General features: G+C 39.6%; 1 protein-coding gene across 1 annotated transcript; it reads left to right on the top strand.

The window, feature by feature from the left end:
* The first annotated feature begins 599 nt into the window (after positions 1 to 599).
* vps35 (VPS35 retromer complex component) lies at positions 600 to 20,915 on the top strand. Its single transcript, XM_056378567.1, has 17 exons — positions 600 to 738; positions 1,814 to 1,912; positions 2,666 to 2,762; positions 5,173 to 5,296; positions 7,864 to 8,046; positions 8,449 to 8,668; positions 10,114 to 10,197; positions 11,278 to 11,387; positions 11,991 to 12,087; positions 13,786 to 13,934; positions 14,464 to 14,671; positions 14,937 to 15,092; positions 15,466 to 15,588; positions 15,683 to 15,862; positions 17,198 to 17,437; positions 17,903 to 18,046; positions 19,285 to 20,915. Exons 1-17 carry the CDS (start codon positions 736 to 738, stop codon positions 19,462 to 19,464), a joined length of 2,397 nt encoding a protein of 798 aa, XP_056234542.1. The 5' UTR covers positions 600 to 735; the 3' UTR covers positions 19,465 to 20,915.
* The last annotated feature ends 387 nt before the right edge of the window (positions 20,916 to 21,302 follow it).

Below are 21,302 nucleotides of genomic sequence, written 5' to 3'. Positions count from 1 at the left end.
TCTCAGCTCTCAATGTTATGTGATTAATTTTTAATCATAACTTTTTAGAGCTGTAGAATGCAAACCTCAAACAATACATTTCTTCAGTAGCCTATCTGAATGTTCAAACTATTAAATGCCATTAAAACTTATAACTTTTTCAAGCTTAACAAAATGTGCATTTATTATTACTATTGTTATCATTATTATTATTATTATTATTACTTAAAAAAAAATCTGTTAGTCATTTGTTCGATGTTGTTCACTGTTGTATACTTGTTAAATAAAGTTCTCGAGAGTTAAAAAAAAAAAAAAAAACGAGGTTGTATTCACGTCTCTCCACAACCAGGAGTTTACAACGTTCCCGTTCGTGTTTGTATAGAAATAAAATATTCAGCACCACCATAAATGTTATTACACTTTTTACACCTACTGTGAAAACGTACATAAGAAACTCTTATTACCTTTTGTTGGACATTCATTTTTTATCTGTGACAGTTTGTTCGGATGTTGTGGTATTTGACTCTCGGAGCTGCTCAACTGAGCTCTGTCTTTTCCATTGTATGAATTTAATAGTTAAATAAAGGTGAAATAACTTTATTTTGTCCAAGTGACCGACATCCTGCAGTTGATGGGTCACTGGCCACGCCTGTCCTCTGATGTGGTGGTGGCTGAGAGCGGACCGTGAAGGCACCGTTAATGTGAGTCACATGACAGGCCAGCCTCTCCGACTGATCTGATACACATCTAATAATCATGGTAAGCATTTCTCTAAATACATTTTTATTCTGTGCATCCGCATGTTTCCTTCGGATACCAGCCTTGGCTCAGCTTCGGTCAGTGCAACGACCAGTTTCCACTGTTAAACTGACCTAAAATCAGACTTGTGTGTGAGTGGTACTATGGCCTAACGTCTGACAGCGGTTAGCAAAGCTAACAAGCTACCCACTGACTGCAACGGTGCAGCTAACTGTTTCACTTAAACATTTTCTTTATCCACGTTATCTATACGGCTTTTATCTTACCATATCTTATATTATGTGTTAGGTCAAATTAACCTGTAAGTACAACACTGATATTTCCGGGACAAAACAGGTGACAACAACTAACGCTAGCTGTTGTTTAGCATTCTCTTCCGCTTTGCTGTGTCATTTATTTTACTGTTGCTAAATGTTATGGCCTGACTTCGTTTCAGCATAAACATGTATTAATTGTATCTGGTTAGCAGCAGTGCTATGACCTACCTCCTAAAAGGCCAGAACACATACATTTCATACGTTTTCGTACATGTAAGAATACATGTCGCTCGGACCCTGCGCTAAGCGCAAACATATGAGTTACTATGGCTTCTTTGCAGACTGATAGAAACTGATGTATTTGCGAAGTTCGGGGACTAATTCTGGGCAGCCGGGGTTCCGGAAGCCGATGTCCTATTTATGTTTTAAACAGGACATGGTCACTGACAGCTCCTGCAGTTGAAGGCTTTGGATGAGATGAAACTTTGCGGCTATAAACATGAACAAATAAATTAATTAAACCTTTGACAAGTATTGTACGTCTCCATTGCATTAAACTCAGTAAGTTTGCATCAAGCTTAATCTGAAGCTGTTTTTATTCCTCCATGAAAAGCACTTGATAATATTGATAGAGTCCTGCTATGATTTTGTTGTTTGTAAATCGGTCCAGTCAAGTGGGGCAAAGTCAACTGCAAATACAGCAATTTCCAGTTCAAAACATTACATAGCATTGCATCTCAATGAAATGCTGGCTGATGATTTTCTTGATTTACATCAAGCAAAGATCCAAATAACTTTGTTCTCATCAACTGCTACAGCCGACCACACAGCAGTCTCCCCAGGATGAACAGGAGAAGCTTCTCGATGAAGCTGTACAGGCTGTCAAGGTCCAGTCTTTCCAGATGAAGAGATGTTTGGTAGGTTGACTTCCGTCAATATGATTGTGATAATTATTTAAATCATTGGTTCTCAGCCCTGTTTTGCATATTGCACCTCTTGTAAAGAGCCAACCTTAGGGATCTCTTTGCTGGGGGGAAACTTCTGGCGTTTCCAGCACACAGTTTCAATTATTGGATTTCTTTAGGGAAATGGATTTCTCGTCATGTGTTGAAGAGGCATTATTGTCTTTACCCAGCAAATCTGTCATTCAGCCCAATGGAAAATAAGCTGAGAAGGTCAGCCAGGTCTGGTCCGGGCTCGTCAGTTAGTTAATTTTTTTAGCCTGGTTCCAGACAAGGGCTGCGATATGCGAAAAAAAAAAAAAATTATATTGTGATCATTTTGACAGATGTTGAGATAAGACACGATTTTAGTGGGAATGGTAATTTTTGCTCACTGAAAAACATATAAAAATCATAAAGATGTGTTGGGTCTGTAACAGACAAAACATGTTCTCTTACATCTGGACAACATGATTTGTAGTCCAGGGCGAATCTGTAGCACCACAGTGCTTCATTTATAATGGTATGTTGTGACACATTTATCATTAGTACCAGCATTTTCAAAATGTTCAGTATTTAGCTGAAGGTTCAGAGATGAGGGGTTGCATTTAAACCTGTTTGTAACTTGTTATACATGTGACATAACTGGTATTAATTATTTTTTGAAATGTTGAAATGTTTTTGTTGTGAAGATTTAGTATGGTAAAAGCTGTGTTGTGTGGTCTATAGGACAAGAACAAGCTGATGGATGCCCTGAAGCATGCCTCTAACATGCTGGGTGAGCTGAGGACCTCCATGCTCTCTCCAAAGAGCTACTATGAGCTCTGTATCCTTTTTTTGCTAATTTTTTTGCTCATTTGCTACTGACTGTTTGCAACAATAGAAAGTGAAATTTTGCATTAAATGTTATCTGAACACATTAGCCCGTCTAATAGCTTGTCTGTCTCTAGACATTCTAAACTCCAGACTAGACCCAATGCAATATGATGGACAACCTGGCACAGCATTAAAGAAACAGCAGCTTATGTCAGTCATATTTAGAGAAAAAAAAAAAAACAAGGCAGTCAATTTCTCACTCCACATTTCTCTGCTGTTGCCCATGTGAGCACCATGTGAATCCACCAGCAGCACTGTGGAGTCCCCAAGTACTGCCTGCTCTGAAAAAATTGTGGTTCCGTGAAAGGAGGGTGCAAGTCCTATCCAAGCTCCGTATCAAATGTTTGGTTCCAGAGCCATTGTTGTGTGTCAAGGTGAATCTATCTATAGTCTGTGTCAGTGTGTCAGTCACTGCTCTTGTACCAGCTGAGGCTCTCTTCCCACTACAGACTGAACAGTCCACGTACCAAACCTAACCCTAACTAGTTTCTGTTAAAAACACAGGTAAGACAGACCAAAGCCTCTGCTTGTCCTCACCCTCCTGTTGGCAATGTACTGAATCCTCTTGGCTGCCAGCCTACACCTCAGACTGAGCCCAGCTGGTGCTGGCCCACCCATCAGATGCTAACTGTGACTTCCCCACCTTGGCTCAGCTCCTGAGGGTGGCCCTTATTCAAGGCTATGTAATTCTTTCCCTTCCTAGCTTTATAATGGGTCATTCACATATATGGACTCAAAGGCTGGAGTAGCCAGCTGTTCATTGTGAATGACACCAGGGGTCAGATGCATAAAACAATATGTATAGTCAAGACAAAAACACATGCATATTCTTTTGGTTGTCTTATAAAGACATGCGTACGCATGGTTATAAATATCACTCATTGAGAAATGTGCATGAACCTCATTTCCACTTCCGCAGTTAGCTATAGATGGATTAAGACACTCCCTTACTCAGTCACTCTTGCATTGAAAGACACTGTTTGTGCCACAAGTTTTCAGAGACAGAGAAGAAAGATGAGGAAGAAGAAAAATTTCACTGATTTGTGAAACTGAGGTTAAAACATGCATCAGTTTACTTTAGTACAATCACTCCAACTGTAAAGTTTACTCTGAACTTCATTTATTGGAACTAGAGAGTCTTAATGAGGCTCCGGACAGGCTCTAAAACTGTGATTAGTAAACATTGAAATAGTATGAAACAGTTACAGGATGACTCACAATAAATGATAATGTTATTAACCGATGCTGAAGGAAACATTGAGCACAAAACACGATTATTTCTGTTTATGATTGTAAAATTGCTATTGCTGTGTAAACGGCAAAACTTATAATAATGATAATGAATGAAGCTCTGTGAAGTTGGTTATTTTATTTTATGTTAAATTAAGTATCTCAGCTTATTTTGTAATTTCACTTCCCTGTATCTAACTTGGATCGTTTCACATGGGCAAAGGAATGTGTGAGGTACTGCACATTCTGTGTTTATAAATATAAATTTATGTGCAGGACATGGGGTACACATGGTTTTCATGTGTACACATCATTTATGCATCTGGCCTGGTCATTGCAGCTTGTAGCCTCTGCTGAACCACAGTGCAAAGCTGACAAAGGTTCAGCATTACAATAATGTCTTCAGACACAATGCTGGCGACAACCAGGTGAGAACCAGTTGTGTTCTTTTTAATATCTGTAGAACAAGAAGCATAGAGTTCTTTACTACCTGCTGCCAGCATAGTTGCAAGACGCTAACCAGACTTACCAACTTGCATGGCATTGTTGTATTTAAGCGAAAAGCTACTTGGGAAACACACTTTAAAATAAGCAATAAAGAAATGCATACTGTGCTATGGTGGTTACGCCAGAACTGACCAGTCAAGGCAGAGTATGTAAATTCAGCTCTCGCACAGTCCCACCGCCATGAGAAGCCAAAGACTCTTCTTGAATCACTGTTTCTACACAGGAGGAAGTGTGAGCAGTATTTTAGCAGAGCAGCAGCACCTTCAGTTGTCTGTGTCTTTGCAGGATGCATTCAGGCGCAGTATTGCAGGCGCATATTGGCAGCGTTCAGAGCACAATATGCAATCGTTGTTGTTCATGTCAAATGGAAGCCTGAAAAATACGCTTCAGGCCAGTTTTACGAGCAGTAGTCTGAGTGAAATGTGAGACATTACGCAGCCTGTGTCGACAGCTGGATCAAAGAAAATAGAGTGTGTGTTACAGAAATGTTACTTGGTCCTTGTCAGATTTCTTTCCTGACATTTTTGGAGAGCCACATGATGCGCTTGACATGCTGCAAGCAATGATGATTGCATGTGGATAAGTCATAGTGGGTTTGCGCTGGTCCCTAACAGTCTTCTCAGACATGGCCATCTCTGACGAACTCCACTACCTGGAGGTTTATCTGACTGATGAGTTTGCTAAGGGACGCAAGGTGGCAGATCTCTATGAGCTGGTCCAGTATGCAGGGAACATCATCCCCAGACTGTGAGTATCACCTTCACTGAACATCCTCATATTCAGACTCTTTTTTTTAATCTGAAGTGTTTTTCTTTCACCACATTTTAATGTAAGACATTGCAGGTTGTGTTCTGACAGTGACTTTTTTCTGGATCTGACATGAAACAGTGATTATGAGGGTTAAATGCTGACTTTACACTTTCATTTACTTTGGTGGTAGCTGGTGATTATTTACCTGGATGGGGCTTCAGGCACTGTCTGCTTCTGCTAACTCATTAAGAACAAATTCAAACAGTTAAATCATAAAAGCAAACACACAAAAGTTCAGCTTGGCTACTTAATCTGTCTCTTTTCTCACCAAACAAAAGGATCCTCTAGAAAACAAAGGAAAGCTTGGACCTGAAACATTTTATTCCAACATTTAAATTTAAACATTTAAATTCAAATTAAATGCAGAATGTACATTAATTCCCACTTCACATAAACATAATAATAAGTAAAATATTTTAGGGATGTATTATTGGCTTCAAACAATAAAATCAAATACTACAGTAGCACAACATAACTGTCTGATTTTTTTTTTTTTTTTTTTACATCAACATTCAAACATTCAACATGTTAAAGAAAATTCCTGGATCCGCCCCTTTACCTGGGTCAGCACCGAAACTTAATGGATTGTTCCCTGGCACATCCCTCCACCAAGTTTGGTGCAGATTAGTTAACGACTTTTTGTGTAATACTGCTGACTAACAAATAAACCACCAAACAAACAGGCAGACAGACAAGGGTGAAAGCATAACATCCATGGTGGGTGAATAAAATCAAAAGGCCACTGATGCAGCATGGGGGATGTGGTTTACACAATCAACTGTCAAAACAAAACCATTGTGGTTTTGGATTTATTTTCCCAAACAAACAAGCACAACAGTAGTGACAGTAACTGGCTGCACAGATCCACAACTTAACACAAACACATGCTGGAGTCTGAGGTTTTATGAATGAAAGACGCTTGTGTGTAAAGTAGTGTGTGCTCAAAAGGCAGAATTCCAATATATGAGTTATCAAACTTGTGATGAATTACTAATTTACTGACTTAATTCTGATATTTTGCCATTTTCCAGTATAGCTGTTAACACATACCAGTTTCTGGTGAGAAGTTTGAGCGTATTCTCTCAAAATCTAGTTTAAATAAAGCAAATATTTAAATTAGTCTACGCTCAGAACAAATTAATAGATATAGAGAAACTAATTAACACATTAATAAATAGCTCCTACGCATATAAACTCCTAAAACTGTTGTCACAGCATCTCCTGTCATCTTCTTTTCTTCTCTCTTCTCTTCTTCTTCTTCTCTGTAGAACTAAATCAACTTCTGTCATGTAAAATATCAAATGTCCTCTGGACATTTTACATCTGACCAGACTGTACCCCTCAGCAGAAATAATTATACCGTGTTGGAGCGCCCTCTAGTGACACAATTGTGGAAAAAACATTAGGCCTCATTCACCAATATCTTCTTAAGTATTTTCTTAAATTCTTTCTGAAGTTGTTCTTAAGAAAGTCCTTAAGAAAACTTTACATCAGATTCACGAACGTTTTCTTAAACCGTAGAATTGTGCGTACCTGTGTTCTTAGATTGATGAATGCCAGTCTCCTCGTAAATTGAAAGCGTGTGCCAGTTGGCCCTAATTAGCATAGGTAAACGCCAGAAAATGCCCTTAAAAGGGCGTGAGACTGAAGGGTCGTGTGCAGACACAGACAGAAGTCACAAAGAGTTACCGTAAGGGAAAGTTGAGGAAATGCCAAAATGAAAATCTAAAGACGGAGCACCAGAATCAAAACGCAAAAAGAACTTTAGTAGTTCTGAAGTGGAGGTACTGCTGCAGGAAGTGAGCCGCAAACAAGCGGTTAAGTGTTAATGTAGTGTTCATTTATTTTAAAGGACCATAATGCTTTGTAAAATAACAAAAGCAAATAAAAAAAAATATTAAACATGACAAAAATATTATTGTAATTTAAATAATATAATCTTATATACCTGTAGAACTAAAGAAAACCCAATAACCACCTATTTTACTCAAACATGTCAGCACTTAAATGTGCATAAGAGTACTCTCGAGTGTGCATAGATTCTGTTCTTACCTAAGAACAAATCCCAAATAAGAAAACATTGGTGAATGTCAGAATCTTCGGAAAAAGTGCGTAAGTGGGTTTTAAGCAGATATTTCTTCTTAAGAATGGTTGATGAATGAGGCCCATTGTTAACTGGACCTGTGAAAAACATGTGGATACTATGCATTAATGAAAATTGTTCTTTATTTATGATGAAATCTGTCACTATCAAATAAGGAAATCATTTAGTTTCTCGTCATTTCTCTTGTTTTAACGGAAATTAAACTCAAACAAAGTGATCAGGTTTGAAACCAGTGATGTAACAAAATAAAACCAAATAAATTAAGAGGTGAAAGAGATGTCTGTGGATGTGTATGTTGAGATGTCATAAATAGAGTTCAGGCCTCATAAAAATGTTTGCTTGTTGTTTTCATTAATATCTTATCAGATTAAGACTCTTTGCTCTGCCTCTCTCTCCCCAGCTATCTGTTAATCACAGTGGGTGTGGTGTACGTTCGCTCCTTCCCCCAGTCTCGTAAGGACATTCTCAAGGACCTGGTGGAGATGTGTCGTGGTGTCCAGCACCCACTCAGAGGCCTCTTCCTCAGAAACTACCTGTTGCAGTGCACCCGCAACATCCTGCCCGATGATGGAGAGCAGTCAGAGTAAGCAAGTTAAGCTTTTTCTCTCTCTATCTTTCATCCACTGTTCTTCCCCAGAGCATGGAACTTAAGCTGTGTCTGTGGGGCTGCATCCTTCAAGGGCTGCAGGTGAAGACCAGTTGCGTCACAGCATTGTGGCTGTCCCATTTCAAAGGCTTCTTCGAATGCAGCCTAGAAATGCGTAATTTATTAGTATGCATGTACTGCGATGGACACAAAGACCATGCCTTTCCTTTGGCCACAAGGAAGTTCTGAAAAACCATCAGATGACTCAGAAAGGGAAAACAGGACTCGCAGCATTTCAACAATCCTGCACACTCGTGTTTGTGAACATATAAGCTACAATGTGTCTTTGAATGTTTTGACATGTTTCCTTGTTCTAAACTTTAAGTGTTTACTCCACAGGGGATCAGAGGAGATGACCGGTGATATCAATGACTCCATCGACTTCGTCCTGCTGAACTTTGCGGAAATGAACAAGTTATGGGTTCGAATGCAGCATCAGGGTCACAGCCGAGACAGAGAGAAGAGAGAGAAGGAACGGCAAGAACTCAGGATTTTGGTCGGCACCAACCTTGTTCGCCTCAGCCAACTGGAGGGTGTCAATGTGGACAAGTACAAACAGGTGTGTAACATGTAATTAACCAGTTTGAATTTGGAGGGTGAAAACGATTATAATCGTAACGGAATATGAACTATGGCGAAGAGGATCAAAATCAAATGCGACGTTACCAGGAGATTGTAACAGCCTGAGCTGATTTAGAACTATTATTTTGATAGGTTTGATAGACTTATTACTGAATATTACAAAAGCAAGTGACAACATTGTGAGATTTTAGCCTGTTACTAGATCAGTAATTTGTCCCTTTGTCCAAATTGCTGTGAGAGGGTTTTTCCTGCAGTCACTCTATTCTTACATCTGAAATATTGTTCTTGTGGTTGAAAGGAGAAACTTCCTTCACAAAGGTGTGTGATTGGGAAGGGTGGGTAAGTGTTAACTACCTGCTGTTGGACAGAGGAGATACTTTGGCTTTACTTGGCAGATAGGTTTCTGAACAGAATTCTCTGCATGAATTACTCAGTGGGAATCACTGATCTGACACCAAAGCCGCTCAATAATTAAGCACAATTGTCCAAAAAAAAGCAGCTCATGAGCCATGATACATAATACTGCACATGTCCACATCAATCATGCTATACATTCTTGACATGAGATACAGTCAGATGCTGCTCTGACCAGAGCAGCGCTGAGCATTTAAAGGGGACATACAATTACTTCAGAAGTATTCAGACCCATTCACTTATTGCACATTCTTGTGTTTAGATGGATAAAACTGTTGTTGGCCCATCAATCTACACTTATTAAAACTTAAAGATTTAAGTATTAATTAAGGTATTCACACATTTAATTTCCCCAGGACATGGCAGTGTTGTGATCTAATTTTCTTCCTGTCCAAAGTTTTCCTTGCTAGATTATATATCATTATTGGATTGTTGTCAGACTGCTTGGGACCAAAAAGTAGCACAGTAAGTTAAATGTGAAAAGATCATGGAAGGCATAAAACTATTTAGAGCATAAAATGGTCTCTAAATGAGCAACCTTGCTCACTATTTTAACGTTTCTCAAATTTTAGCTGAGAATCTAACACACGACCAAGATATTTTACCTCCTAAACTTAATCTTTAAGTTTAACAGGCTAACTGTTGACGAAGGCAAAAGCCCCTGGGAGAAAAGCAAACTGACACCTTTTTAATAATGTTGAGTGTAATACATGAATTTTTAAACCATGCTGCCACGAGCAGTAGCTGTTGTAACAGCTGAGTAAAAATTGGTAAAAAAGTTGAACTGGATACACATATGACTGCATCATCTGCATATATGTCAATCCATGCACTAAGACATGATTCTTGATGATTTTCATTATTCTGATTCTGGGGGTTGGAGTTTTTCCTCCTTTATTGTCATATTTGCTGTATTTGACATCTTGGCACATAATGTACAGTCTGTCTGGGTAATTCGACATATGTCTGTTAAAACATTTTTTTTTCTTTGTTTGTTTCTTTTCACAGATTGTTCTTGCTGGAGTGCTGGAGCAGGTTGTGAACTGCAGAGACTCGTTGGCTCAGGAGTATCTCATGGAGTGCATAATTCAGGTAGATACCTGTGATGCCTTGATTCAGTCTGTGTTGGTGCCACTACTGACCTCATTGAACTGATTTGTTATTGGCCATGACATGGACTTGACCGATCCAGATCAAATTAAGTTTCTTTGTCAAAGTGGCAGCCTGGAAGATTTTCATTGAGATAAATATCACTATCTTTCGCCGAATGAAGTAACAATGATTGAGCCTATGGCGCACTGATGAAAGTATACTGGACATGTGCTGCTGCATCAAGTTGCTGCTAATACAAACTGAACCAGGACTGAAATCTTTGAGATGGCCACTTTAATTTTAAAGCATTCACTGTTTCTGCTGTCATTTCGATGCAAGTGAGTGCATTTTTAATCTAAATAAGACACTGTGTTTACTATATGTTTTTTATATTTGAGGTAGTTGGTCCCTAAGAGTCACGGAGTGGCAAGTGTAATATGCCCAGTTAGGTGAAGCCAAGACGCTCAGTTACATTGATATCTAATAATGGCAGTGACCACTTGTGTTAACGATGTTTGTCTGTGAGTGACTCACTGAGTGAATGTTCCCACTTCCAATCAAAACTATGTCGACTAAAGCCGCGTTTCGACCAAGAAGTACCTGGAACTAAAAGGTTCCTGTTGCCCATTGTTGTCTTCGTTTCCACGCCGTCCTAAAGTCCTGGGAAGATTATGCAAATCAGTAGTTTGTTCAAAGCATCTCGGAGAACTCGCCACGGTTTTTCTGTGGATTCAGGCTGACTTAGTTGCTTCTGACTTTTTATGTGATCCCAGACTGACGTGACGATGTTGAGATGTTGTCTCTGTTATGCTTTAGCCATCTGTTGCAGGACTCCTTGTTGGGACTAGTCACAGCCTCCCTAATTGTGTTGCATGATGATTAAGAATCTAAACATCTACATTTAGAACTAAAGCAAATATAAAAAGTATATTTTGATATTGGTGAACGATAAAATTTAAATATTCATTTGAAGACAAATAATGAGGCCAGCTCTTGAATTCCGTTTCACAGGATAAATAGATAATATGAAGTGTAAGCACAGCCCTACACTCATGGACTAAACCAGTCTTGTCTTGTAAGGTTTTTCCAGATGAGTTCCACCTTCAGACGCTGAACCCTTTCCTGCGTTCCTGTGCTGAGCTCCATCAACACGTCAACGTCAAGAACATCATCATTGCCCTCATTGACAGGTGCAGTATAATTCATTGTTAATCAACAAGGTTAATGGAAATTAATGTAGAAACTCTGTAAATACATCTCTTTATTTGCAGATGCAGCTTTTGTTAAAGCAAAATGAACCAATATTACGATAACAAATGTGATGAATTGTTTGCATCCTTAAACTACCCAGAAAATTGTGCACTGAGTATTATGATCCAATATAATAGCCATACAATAAATATTAATTTAAAGTATGTAATGTTCAGTCTTTGTTGAAACTGCATCAACACAAGTATAAGGCGGTCATGGTGGCGGTAAACATAGATTGGAAGTTGTTTTTAATTGGAAAAGGGTCACATGAAAGGAGCATGGTGAATCAGGGAAGGATACATCATGGATGGAATGTGGATGTCTTCGTCATTGTACCAAAAGTCCAAAAGTTTCTGCCTAAAACTAAGACTCAAACGCAACCCTGGAGTTTTCAAAGTACAAAGGGTCCAGCAGAGTTTCTAAAAGCCTCAATTATAAGGGCTTGAAAATTTTGGAGAAATGTGGACGTCAGGTTTGAACATGGCGAAAGTGATGCATTTTAAAACTAAGACGTATTTGCCCATTTCCGTTTTGTGTTTCAGACTTGCTCTGTTTGCTCATCGAGAAGATGGCCCTGGCATTCCAGCTGAGATCAAACTGTTCGACATTTTCTCTCAACAAGTGGCCACTGTCATTCAGGTAGGTTCTATTAGGTTTACCTGGTCTTTGAGATCATTTCATTAGTATATACACAGTAAAAGTGCTGTTTAAAGTCCCATTCAGGCAGGATTCATTCACCACCTTACTGCTTGCTACTGGCTACTGTTGGGTGTTTTGATAGTTGTTGTCTTTCACTGTGTATTTTCTACACAAGTGTGGGTTTCAGGAGACTCATGACCACTGTCATTGCGTGATGAATGCAGACTCGGCTCTTTGGAATTCAGTTTTGATTCGGTCGTCAGCTGTGTGATATCTGACACTCAGTATGCAGGACTTATACAAAGAGCAACACTGAAGTGTCAGACCTTAAGACCACTTCTCCTAAGTGGGATTCATACCCCTGTGAACTGTGTGTCACATGGTCGGATAGTGTTTGAAACCGCCTCCCCCCACACCTTTCAAAGGTTTGATAGGGTTGTCTATGTTGACCATTTTCTTTAACTTTCAGTTTCTTTGATGAGCTGGTCCTTCAGGGCCTCATCCTGATACGTAACAGCACCACAGATAACCTCTCAGTTACCCAGTTAAATGTGTCGGACCACTTCTTCATTCAGCTCACTGTGTCCCTCCCTGAAGTTGATGGTCTCTGTCTGACACAATGTCCACAGCCTCATGCCCTCTCACTTCTCACCACTCAGATCACCAGTCACTTCCACCCTCTCACGCCCGATCACATTCTCCTCACTAATGATAAATGATGGCACAGATACAGTCTCCTCCACTCTAAGCTCTTGTCTGGACAATCTCTGCCCTCCGTCCATTAGACCTGCTCAAGCTATTCCATCACGGCCACAGTGATCTGATGTTTTGTTCCCAGAGCTACTAAGAAAAAATGGTGTAAATCTAGAGTTCTTATAGACCTCAGTGGCAAATACTAAATACATGTCAAGTTGAAAACTACAGGCCAGTCTCACTACTACCATTACTACTAAAGGTCCTCTCTCAAAAATAATCTACTTGATCTAAATCAGTCTGGTGTCAGGAGTGGTCACTGCTGAAACTGCACTGCTGTTAGTGATAGAAACTCTGCACTCAGCGAGCAGTGTGTCCCTCCGCTGGTGTGATTATCCACTCACACGGTTTTTCTGATGATGCCCATTTCCATCGAGCCAGTTCTTCTGTTAATCAGAAATCAAGAGTATACTCCCTCCTAAAATGTTACCATTTAATGTATTGTACCAGTTAGCTTAAAGCTAATTTTGCAGTCTATAGTCCCTTGGCACGTCACAATTAAAACATTTACACAGCGGCACAACACCATAAAACAAAGTAGAGGAACGCTGTACAGAGGTTAGATTATGATGTTTTTTTATGGCTGAAATTATTGTATCTAAAATAAGCCCCTGATAGTTTTGTGGATGTGCAAGCAATGAGGGAGAACCAGCTCTGTTTTATATATTTATTCATTTATTTTCAGCAGCAGCAGGAGCTTGAAGCATTTTTGTAGCTTGTATCTGAATCTCTGCTGTTTTAAGTTTTGTTTTTCTGTTCCTGTTCTTACTTGATGATCAGAAATTCATTATTGAACACTTTTTAGCATTACTATTTACAGACACATCACCAGAGGAAACTAACTAGGCTGTTCCTCCTGAGCTGTGGTGACTTCAAGTTAAAGTATCAAAAAAATGTAGGTTTGGCCATGTTGATGTATCTACTGTCTGATTCCACCTCCTTCAGTCTCGCCAGGACATGCCATCAGAGGACGTGGTCTCTCTCCAGGTCTCCCTCATCAATTTGGCCATGAAATGCTACCCTGACCGTGTTGACTATGTAGATAAGGTCCTGGAGAGCACTGTGGAGATTTTCAACAAGCTCAACTTGGAACAGTAAGTGCTCATACTCCTGACACATTGGGGTTTAAGGGATACAGTATATGATGAAATATTATCCAGCAATAATTAAGATTTGAACATTATTTAATGTTTTACATTTTTCTGCGTCAGCTGTTAGCTGTCAGGCCTAAGACATGTCAGATAGTGGGTTTACAGTTTGTAAGTTTGCATTAATTTTAAAACATAAGAAAGTTGACATTTTTGTTACAACACTACAAATGAGACAAGATACAAATTCAGTCTTTGTTCAGCTTAGAAAAATAAAACCTGTCTTGGGAACAATGAGCAAAATTAGAGACGTATATTCATACATTACAGAGAACTAAAAACAGAAATGGAGAGAGGAGCGTTAAAAGAGAGGAGGGAGAGTATTGTTGTTTTAATTAGCGAGACAGTGGACAGTGATCAGAAACATCATGTAGAATCGTTATTCCATATAAACCTTCTCTCTAATATGATCACAGGCAGGATAGAATGTGTACTTACTGTGTCACACTTTGACTTGCTCTTTTCACTCCTGTAGCATAGCGACCAGCAGCGCGGTGTCAAAGGAACTCACCCGACTGTTGAAGATCCCTGTGGATACCTACAACAACATCCTGACAGTCCTGCAGCTCAAGCACTTCCCTCCACTCTTCGAGTACTTTGACTATGAGTCGCGCAAGAGCATGAGCTGCTACGTGCTGAGCAACACGCTGGACTACAACACCACCATTGTGGCACAGGAACAGGTCGGTTAAGCACGAGGATGCCAGGATTTACATGTTTGCTTTTTAACTACACTCAGTTGGTATTGAATGTTGTTCCCTGTTACTCTACACTCAGATAGCAGTTTATTAGAAATGACTAGCTAAAGCTAGCAAAAACAAGATACAAGACCTGTTTCTGACACATTACCTCAGAGTGCATCAGTCTCAATCAAAAGCAGGAAAAAACAGTGTAGTACATGAATTACATCATATTATAAACTCCTCACTCCCTCTCCGGTTTCTCTAGGTGGACGCCATCTTGAATTTGGTAGCCACGCTGATCCAGGACCAGCCAGACCAGCCAGTTGATGATCCTGACCCTGAGGACTTTGCTGAGGAGCAGAGCCTTGTGGGTCGTTTCATCCATCTCCTCCACTCTGAAGATCCTGATCAACAGTACCTTGTAGGTCCTTTCCTCAACTTTGCACATTTATCACATGTACTAGATTAACTGCATTCTATACTGCAACAGCTGTACTTCATATTACTGCTGACTGTTTCAGAAGTTACGCTCTAGTGTTTCCCTTAAAGTGTTTTCCTACCTTGACCAATTCAGACTTGTTGTGTACTGTATGAAAATGAATGGCAATCAGTGGCTGCCTTGAAAGTATGAATATGTGTTTAAAAATCTGAGATTTTACAGCATGTTTTGGTAAATGTTGACAGATTTAAAACCATCACATTTTTCATAGTTGTATAACTTTATCATCCCATAGTATCTCTGCTGTTGTCTGAGTTTTATTATTATTGATGTTAACATTATGATTTGTGGCCAGATCCTGAACACAGCTCGAAAACACTTTGGTGCCGGTGGAAACCAAAGGATTCGCTACACACTCCCTCCTCTGGTGTTTGCTGCCTACCAGCTGGCCTTCAGATACAAGGAGAACTCCTCATTGGTGAGCAAATATCACTTTTCACCGCAACTCACATGCTGTGTTTGTAGATTTGTCGATCCTGTTATTAACTTATCCCAATTTTCTCTCTCATCAGGACGACAAGTGGGAAAAGAAGTGTCAGAAGATCTTTTCCTTCGCCCACCAGACCATCAGTGCACTTATCAAGGCCGAGCTTGCTGAGCTGCCTCTTCGACTCTTCCTGCAGGGGGCACTGGCTGCAGGCGAGATTGGCTTTGAGAACCACGAGACTGTAGCATACGAGTTCATGTCACAGGTAGAATAAATCTGTCAGTTCTTTGAATCTCCTGAGCTTTCAGGCCTACACCGTGTCTCACACAAGCTATGTAGTGAAAGAAGCTTGTCTTTGATGCAGACCAAATTAACCAAAGTACAGATGTGAAGTGACCCAAGTTAAGATCATGAATCCTTTGGCCTCCTGCCCTTGCTATCTATGATTGCAAATCTGTTCCTGCTGGCCTCATATTCATGTACAAGTCAAGAGTTAAATGTTTAAGGATTTGGTTGAAAGCTACAGGTGCTAGAGTACATTCAGAAGAACATTACATACAGCAGATGATAAAACAACTATAACATTTCCACATTTTTTATTTTTTATTTAGTATATAGATTGAGACATGACAGACAGGCTAACTGAAAATGTAAAATGGAGACATACACTTGTACCTTTTGTATTTTGGCTGCTGCCCAGAGTATGGAGGACACTTCTTAAATTTAAAGAAGCTATTTGTAAGTTTTGCTATTGCTACATAACTAATGTTAACTGTAACAGCTGTTTACTAACCAATCTAGAAGAAATGTTATGAGTTCATCATCAAACTTCATTCCTTACTCACCAACAGCTGTCTCCAGATGTGGAAAACAACACCAATGTTAATCCTTGTCTCAATCACGTGTTTTCTTCTACTGAAGTTAGCACGCTAACCAGCTAGCTCTGGCCCATCTTTACACATTCCGATAGTGACTCACTACTGCCTCCAGTCTGCTCTCACAGCGTAGTGCAGCTCAGAAGACGTATTATAACCTATTGTCTTGTAAATACAACGATGACTGAAGCTCTTGCCAAGCCACCATCACCTGCTCCCAGCAAGAAACCATGTTTGGTGGCAGAGAAAACTTATAAATAACTCCTTTAAGGCAGTGAATTGCCTTTTCTGCAGCTACAGAGAGAGTGTGAGCTTCAGTTACAAGAAAAAGATGCCATAAATGATGAATGGAAATATGTTGTGTCCTTATTGGTCATAGAAAATGCACTGAGAAACAAACGGTTCAAGTGGATTTGCTAACACCTTCAAAAACATTTGGTGCTTTTTTTTTATTTTAGCAGAAGTGAATTTATGGTGTTACTTCATAGAAAAGTAGCACTGAGCAACTCAAGTGTAGTTATACTGAAAATAGAACAACTAACCGAGGGTAACCAAAAACTATAAAAAAAAAAAAAATTCCAGAGGCATCATTGTACCTTTTAATTTTCAAATATTGTAAACGACCATATCTCGCTGTCCCTCCTGTTCACATCCATTGTCTCATATATACTCTTCTCTCCCTCCTTGCCCACCACACCCACTTCTTGCGGCTCACCTCTCCCCAGGCCTTTTCTCTGTATGAGGACGAGATAAGTGATTCCAAAGCCCAGCTGGCAGCCATCACGCTGATCATTGGAACCTTTGAGCGAATGCGTTGTTTCAGTGAAGAAAACCATGAGCCGCTGAGGACCCAGTGTGCGCTGGCTGCCTCCAAGCTGCTGAAGAAGCCCGACCAGTGCCGAGCCGTCAGTATCTGTGCCCACCTCTTTTGGTCCGGTCGCAGCACTGACAAGAATGGTGAAGAGGTGTGTTGAAATGCAACAAAGTTACTGGGTGGGCTGTAAGCAGAGGCATTATAATAACATAGTTAACATGTCTTTAACCCTAAAATCACCATGTGCAAGTCTTGACAGGACACTGCAAATTGATAATTGTCATATTTTATGGTGAACAAGGTTTGTGTGTATGGGGGTGTGTGCTTTCTGCATGTTGGAAGATACTGCTATGCTTGAACAAAAAGACAATGGATATACTGTAGTTAAAAAAAAAAAAACATGTCTAAAACCCCAGAGGCTACCAGGATGGCCCAAAAATTTCAAATTGAAAATGCAGTGGTTATAGAAGTTAATATATGTAATATAAATAATAATATAATAAATGTAATATAATAATACAAATAAATTTACCAGATCACAGTATTGACACATGTATGTTGCACTTAAATCTGTCTCCACAGCTGTCATTGCTAACTAATGCTGTTGCATGTTTAGATCCGCGATGGTAAGCGGGTGATGGAGTGTCTAAAGAAAGCCTTGAAGATTGCCAACCAGTGCATGGACCCATCACTGCAAGTCCAGCTTTTCATTGAAATCCTCAACAGATACGTCTGCTTCTATGAGAGGGAAAACGATGCGGTAGGAAACCACACATCAGATTTCTACATGGTTAAGACTTCTGTTCCAAGCTGCGCTGTGAGCGACTGTCAGTTTGCTCTTCAGTAACCAGGTTACTGCTGTCACTCTGCAGTAATCTCATTTCTTACATGTAAAGGAGAAACCTGGTCAGGTTACGTCCTCAATACTATGTTTTCATTTTACAACAGCGTTTTAACACGAAAACTATCTCTGTCCAGACGAGCGTTGTAGCTCCGTTTCAGAAACAGTCTCTTTCCATACTTACACACCTGAAAACACATACATACATGACCATTCACGTACACTGGGCATGCTTGAGCCGGTGTAAACAGGAAGTAGATTGTCTACTCAGTTGATTGGTTGCACAAAACACGACGAACAAGGAACAGGAAAGGCAGTTTTAGTGTTAAAATGCAGAATTTAACTGCACAACAGCTGCTAGCAAAAACAACAGTGAGTTACGCTTTTATTTCATTATCCATGTTGCTTTCACCACTGGTAATCGAGGCTGATAAGACCCAATTAGGAAGTGCCAGTGGATGTCTATGTCATTGTTTCCAAAGGTCTCTGTTTTTGCCCGTCCAGGCTACAACACAACCCCGTAGTTTTCAAACTAAAACAGGACCAACAGTGTTTCTGAAAGTCTCTGTTTTCAGGGCTCGAGAACTCAAGGGTAGTGTGGACGGACGGCAGGAGGAAGCGAAAACGAAAACGTAGTAGTGTGGATGTAGCCTGAGTGTAACTAGTGTAGGGAGAACACCTGATGTCAACAGAGAGAAATGATGTCTTGGTGATCAGGTGCAGGCAAAGACATCACATAGTAAAAAGCATCACTGTGGCCATGACCATTAAACATAGAGATGCATCCTTGCATTTAGATGATTACATTTAAACTCATATTAAAACTGAAATTGACATTAAAATTGCTTAGTGGAGTTTTCTTGTGAATAAAGTTATGTTTTTGTATATTTATATGTGTTACTCACAAACACTCAGTCCATGTATTCTTAAATGAATTTCCTTCCTCTTAAAACATTTGCAAAGCCATTTTTCAATATTTAAATCATATTGTTTCTATCTAAATCAGTAGTCTTCTTCACAGCCTTTGATGGCTTCAAATGAGAATGGGCACATAAATACCCCAGAATTATTGTTTTTAACCTCCAAAACACAGACAGATGCTTCCATATAATGTGAATGCAACACCTTAAATTGTCTCTTATCCTCCACCTGTCCAGGTGACTGTCCAGGTATTAAACCAGCTGATCCAAAAGATCAGGGAAGACCTTCCCAACCTGGAGGCGAGTGAGGAGACGGAGCAGATCAACAAACACTTCCACAATACACTGGAGCATCTCCGCCTGCAGAGAGAATCCCCTGAGTCTGAGGGCCCCGCCTATGAGGGCCTGGTACTTTAAAACTATTGCAGGTTGGAAGGATGTGAAGTCCATCCATAGATGTCTCACTATGTTATGAATATAAAACTACACACACTCACAAGGACACACAGAGGCGAGGAATAAAAATAAACATCAAGAAATGCTAAAAGAACTCAGTCCTTCATTTTTTTAATCATTATTATTAATTTGTTTGCATCATTTCCTCCTCACTGTCCCTCTATAGCAGAAGTATTTTCTGCAACAGGTTGGAGATGTTACATTTTAAGAAATGTGTGTCAGCAACAGTGTACTTAGCTTCAATTTGCACTTGTGGCAAGTCTTAGGAATCATTCCTTTATGAATTCATACTTGACCAATTTACCTTTAACCTGCATCACTTTATTGTCAATAGTAGACTTACTAGCTGTGATAGGTGTATACACTGAGTCATCAACCCCTCACTCGTTCACATCTTTCCATACTGAGAAGTGGATATATTAGCTGAGTGTATAAAGGCTACAGAATAACGTAGTGGCGTCACAGCTGTGAAACATATGAGCTAGTTTCCAAACCTGAATAATCAATAACTCTGCTGTTCTCTAGGACGGCTTCGTGGCACGTTTTAAACAGGTTGGGACCAACCACACTGAAGACCACACACATGCAAACTTTGGCCCCACAGGAAAAACTGTGTAACTTGAGTCGATTCATTAAATGATTGTGCGAGTATTGCATGACCCTCAGTTCTTACGCCATCCCAGCTGGGCTGCAAAGAAAATTACAGATAACCCCACAAATCTATGTGGGAAAATTTTCATATTTTTCAAAAGATCCTGTCCTGTCACACCTCAGTAGCTCTTCGTTTTTAATAACATCAGGTTTGTCTTTCCATCTCTGTAGACTCCATGTTGTATGTATTAGTTTATTTCTGGACTTCTCGCACATGGATTGACATGTTCAGAACTGCAGCAGCATGTGTTTGCATGCTTTAGTATTCTTGTACCATACGGCCTGGCTTCAATGTCAATTTACTCTATATAGATCCCACCAACTACAGTGTCTGACTTTTGTTGATCAATGAAATCCTGTTGCTTGGTGACGCTGCCCTTTCAGATGGATCTGTTGTGGAGGGGGGGAGGGGGGGTGCAGCAACTCCTCAGGATTGTAACCTTGACAAGTTGCCATACTGAGTAATGATGTACAAGTTTGTCTGTTAGATTTTGGGATAATTTGCTGCAGCATCTGACTGTGTCTGCTGATTTCTCTCTTTTTTTAGCTAATGTTGATTTGTTGGAGGCGGTATTCACCACTTCTCTCCCCTTTTGAATCTGTGTGTAAACCCACTTGTAAATCAGATAAAGAAAAAAGCAGATTAAATAGCAATTATCATTGTCATTTACTGAAATAAAATTGAAATTAACAATGAATATTGGATTTTGTTAATTTTACACACAGCATATGAATATAATAAAATCTTATCATTATTAATACATTGAGTGACTGTCATATATTATCGTCTTATGTTATTATCTCATGTTACTTGAGTTACAGCAGCATCACACTTTGCACACTGGTGGTTTTTTCTCTGGCCTGTGGATGTAGTGAGCTGTTAACACATTCATATACACTGATGGTGAATTCTATCATACTGAGGGAAGAAAATATACAAGAATGTAAATATAATGAGGAAATAAATGCAATATATTTCAAACATAAAAGACAGAATAAGATATATATTAAGTTCTTTTTCTTATTCACTGATTTATTTACTGTGGAAAGAAAATCAACCACAGCAGATATGATTCTGATCAGAAATAGACTCCAGCTTCTGAAAGAAGTAGACGCTGAGTGACATGAATGAATGAATGAATGAGAGA

The sequence above is a fragment of the Seriola aureovittata genome, chromosome 1 (assembly GCF_021018895.1).
Source record: "Seriola aureovittata isolate HTS-2021-v1 ecotype China chromosome 1, ASM2101889v1, whole genome shotgun sequence".
In the NCBI taxonomy this organism is placed as follows: Eukaryota; Metazoa; Chordata; class Actinopteri; order Carangiformes; family Carangidae; genus Seriola; species Seriola aureovittata.
Note: the sequence above shows the minus strand (reverse complement) of the source record. Positions and strands in the feature narration are given on the sequence as shown.

Bases quoted from the DNA above. Each gene is read 5' to 3' on its own strand.
- vps35 (XM_056378567.1), top strand. The intron at 5,297-7,863 runs GTGAGTATCACC...CTCTCTCCCCAG, and splicing joins GGGAACATCATCCCCAGACT to CTATCTGTTAATCACAGTGG. The intron at 13,935-14,463 runs GTAAGTGCTCAT...TCACTCCTGTAG, and splicing joins AACAAGCTCAACTTGGAACA to CATAGCGACCAGCAGCGCGG.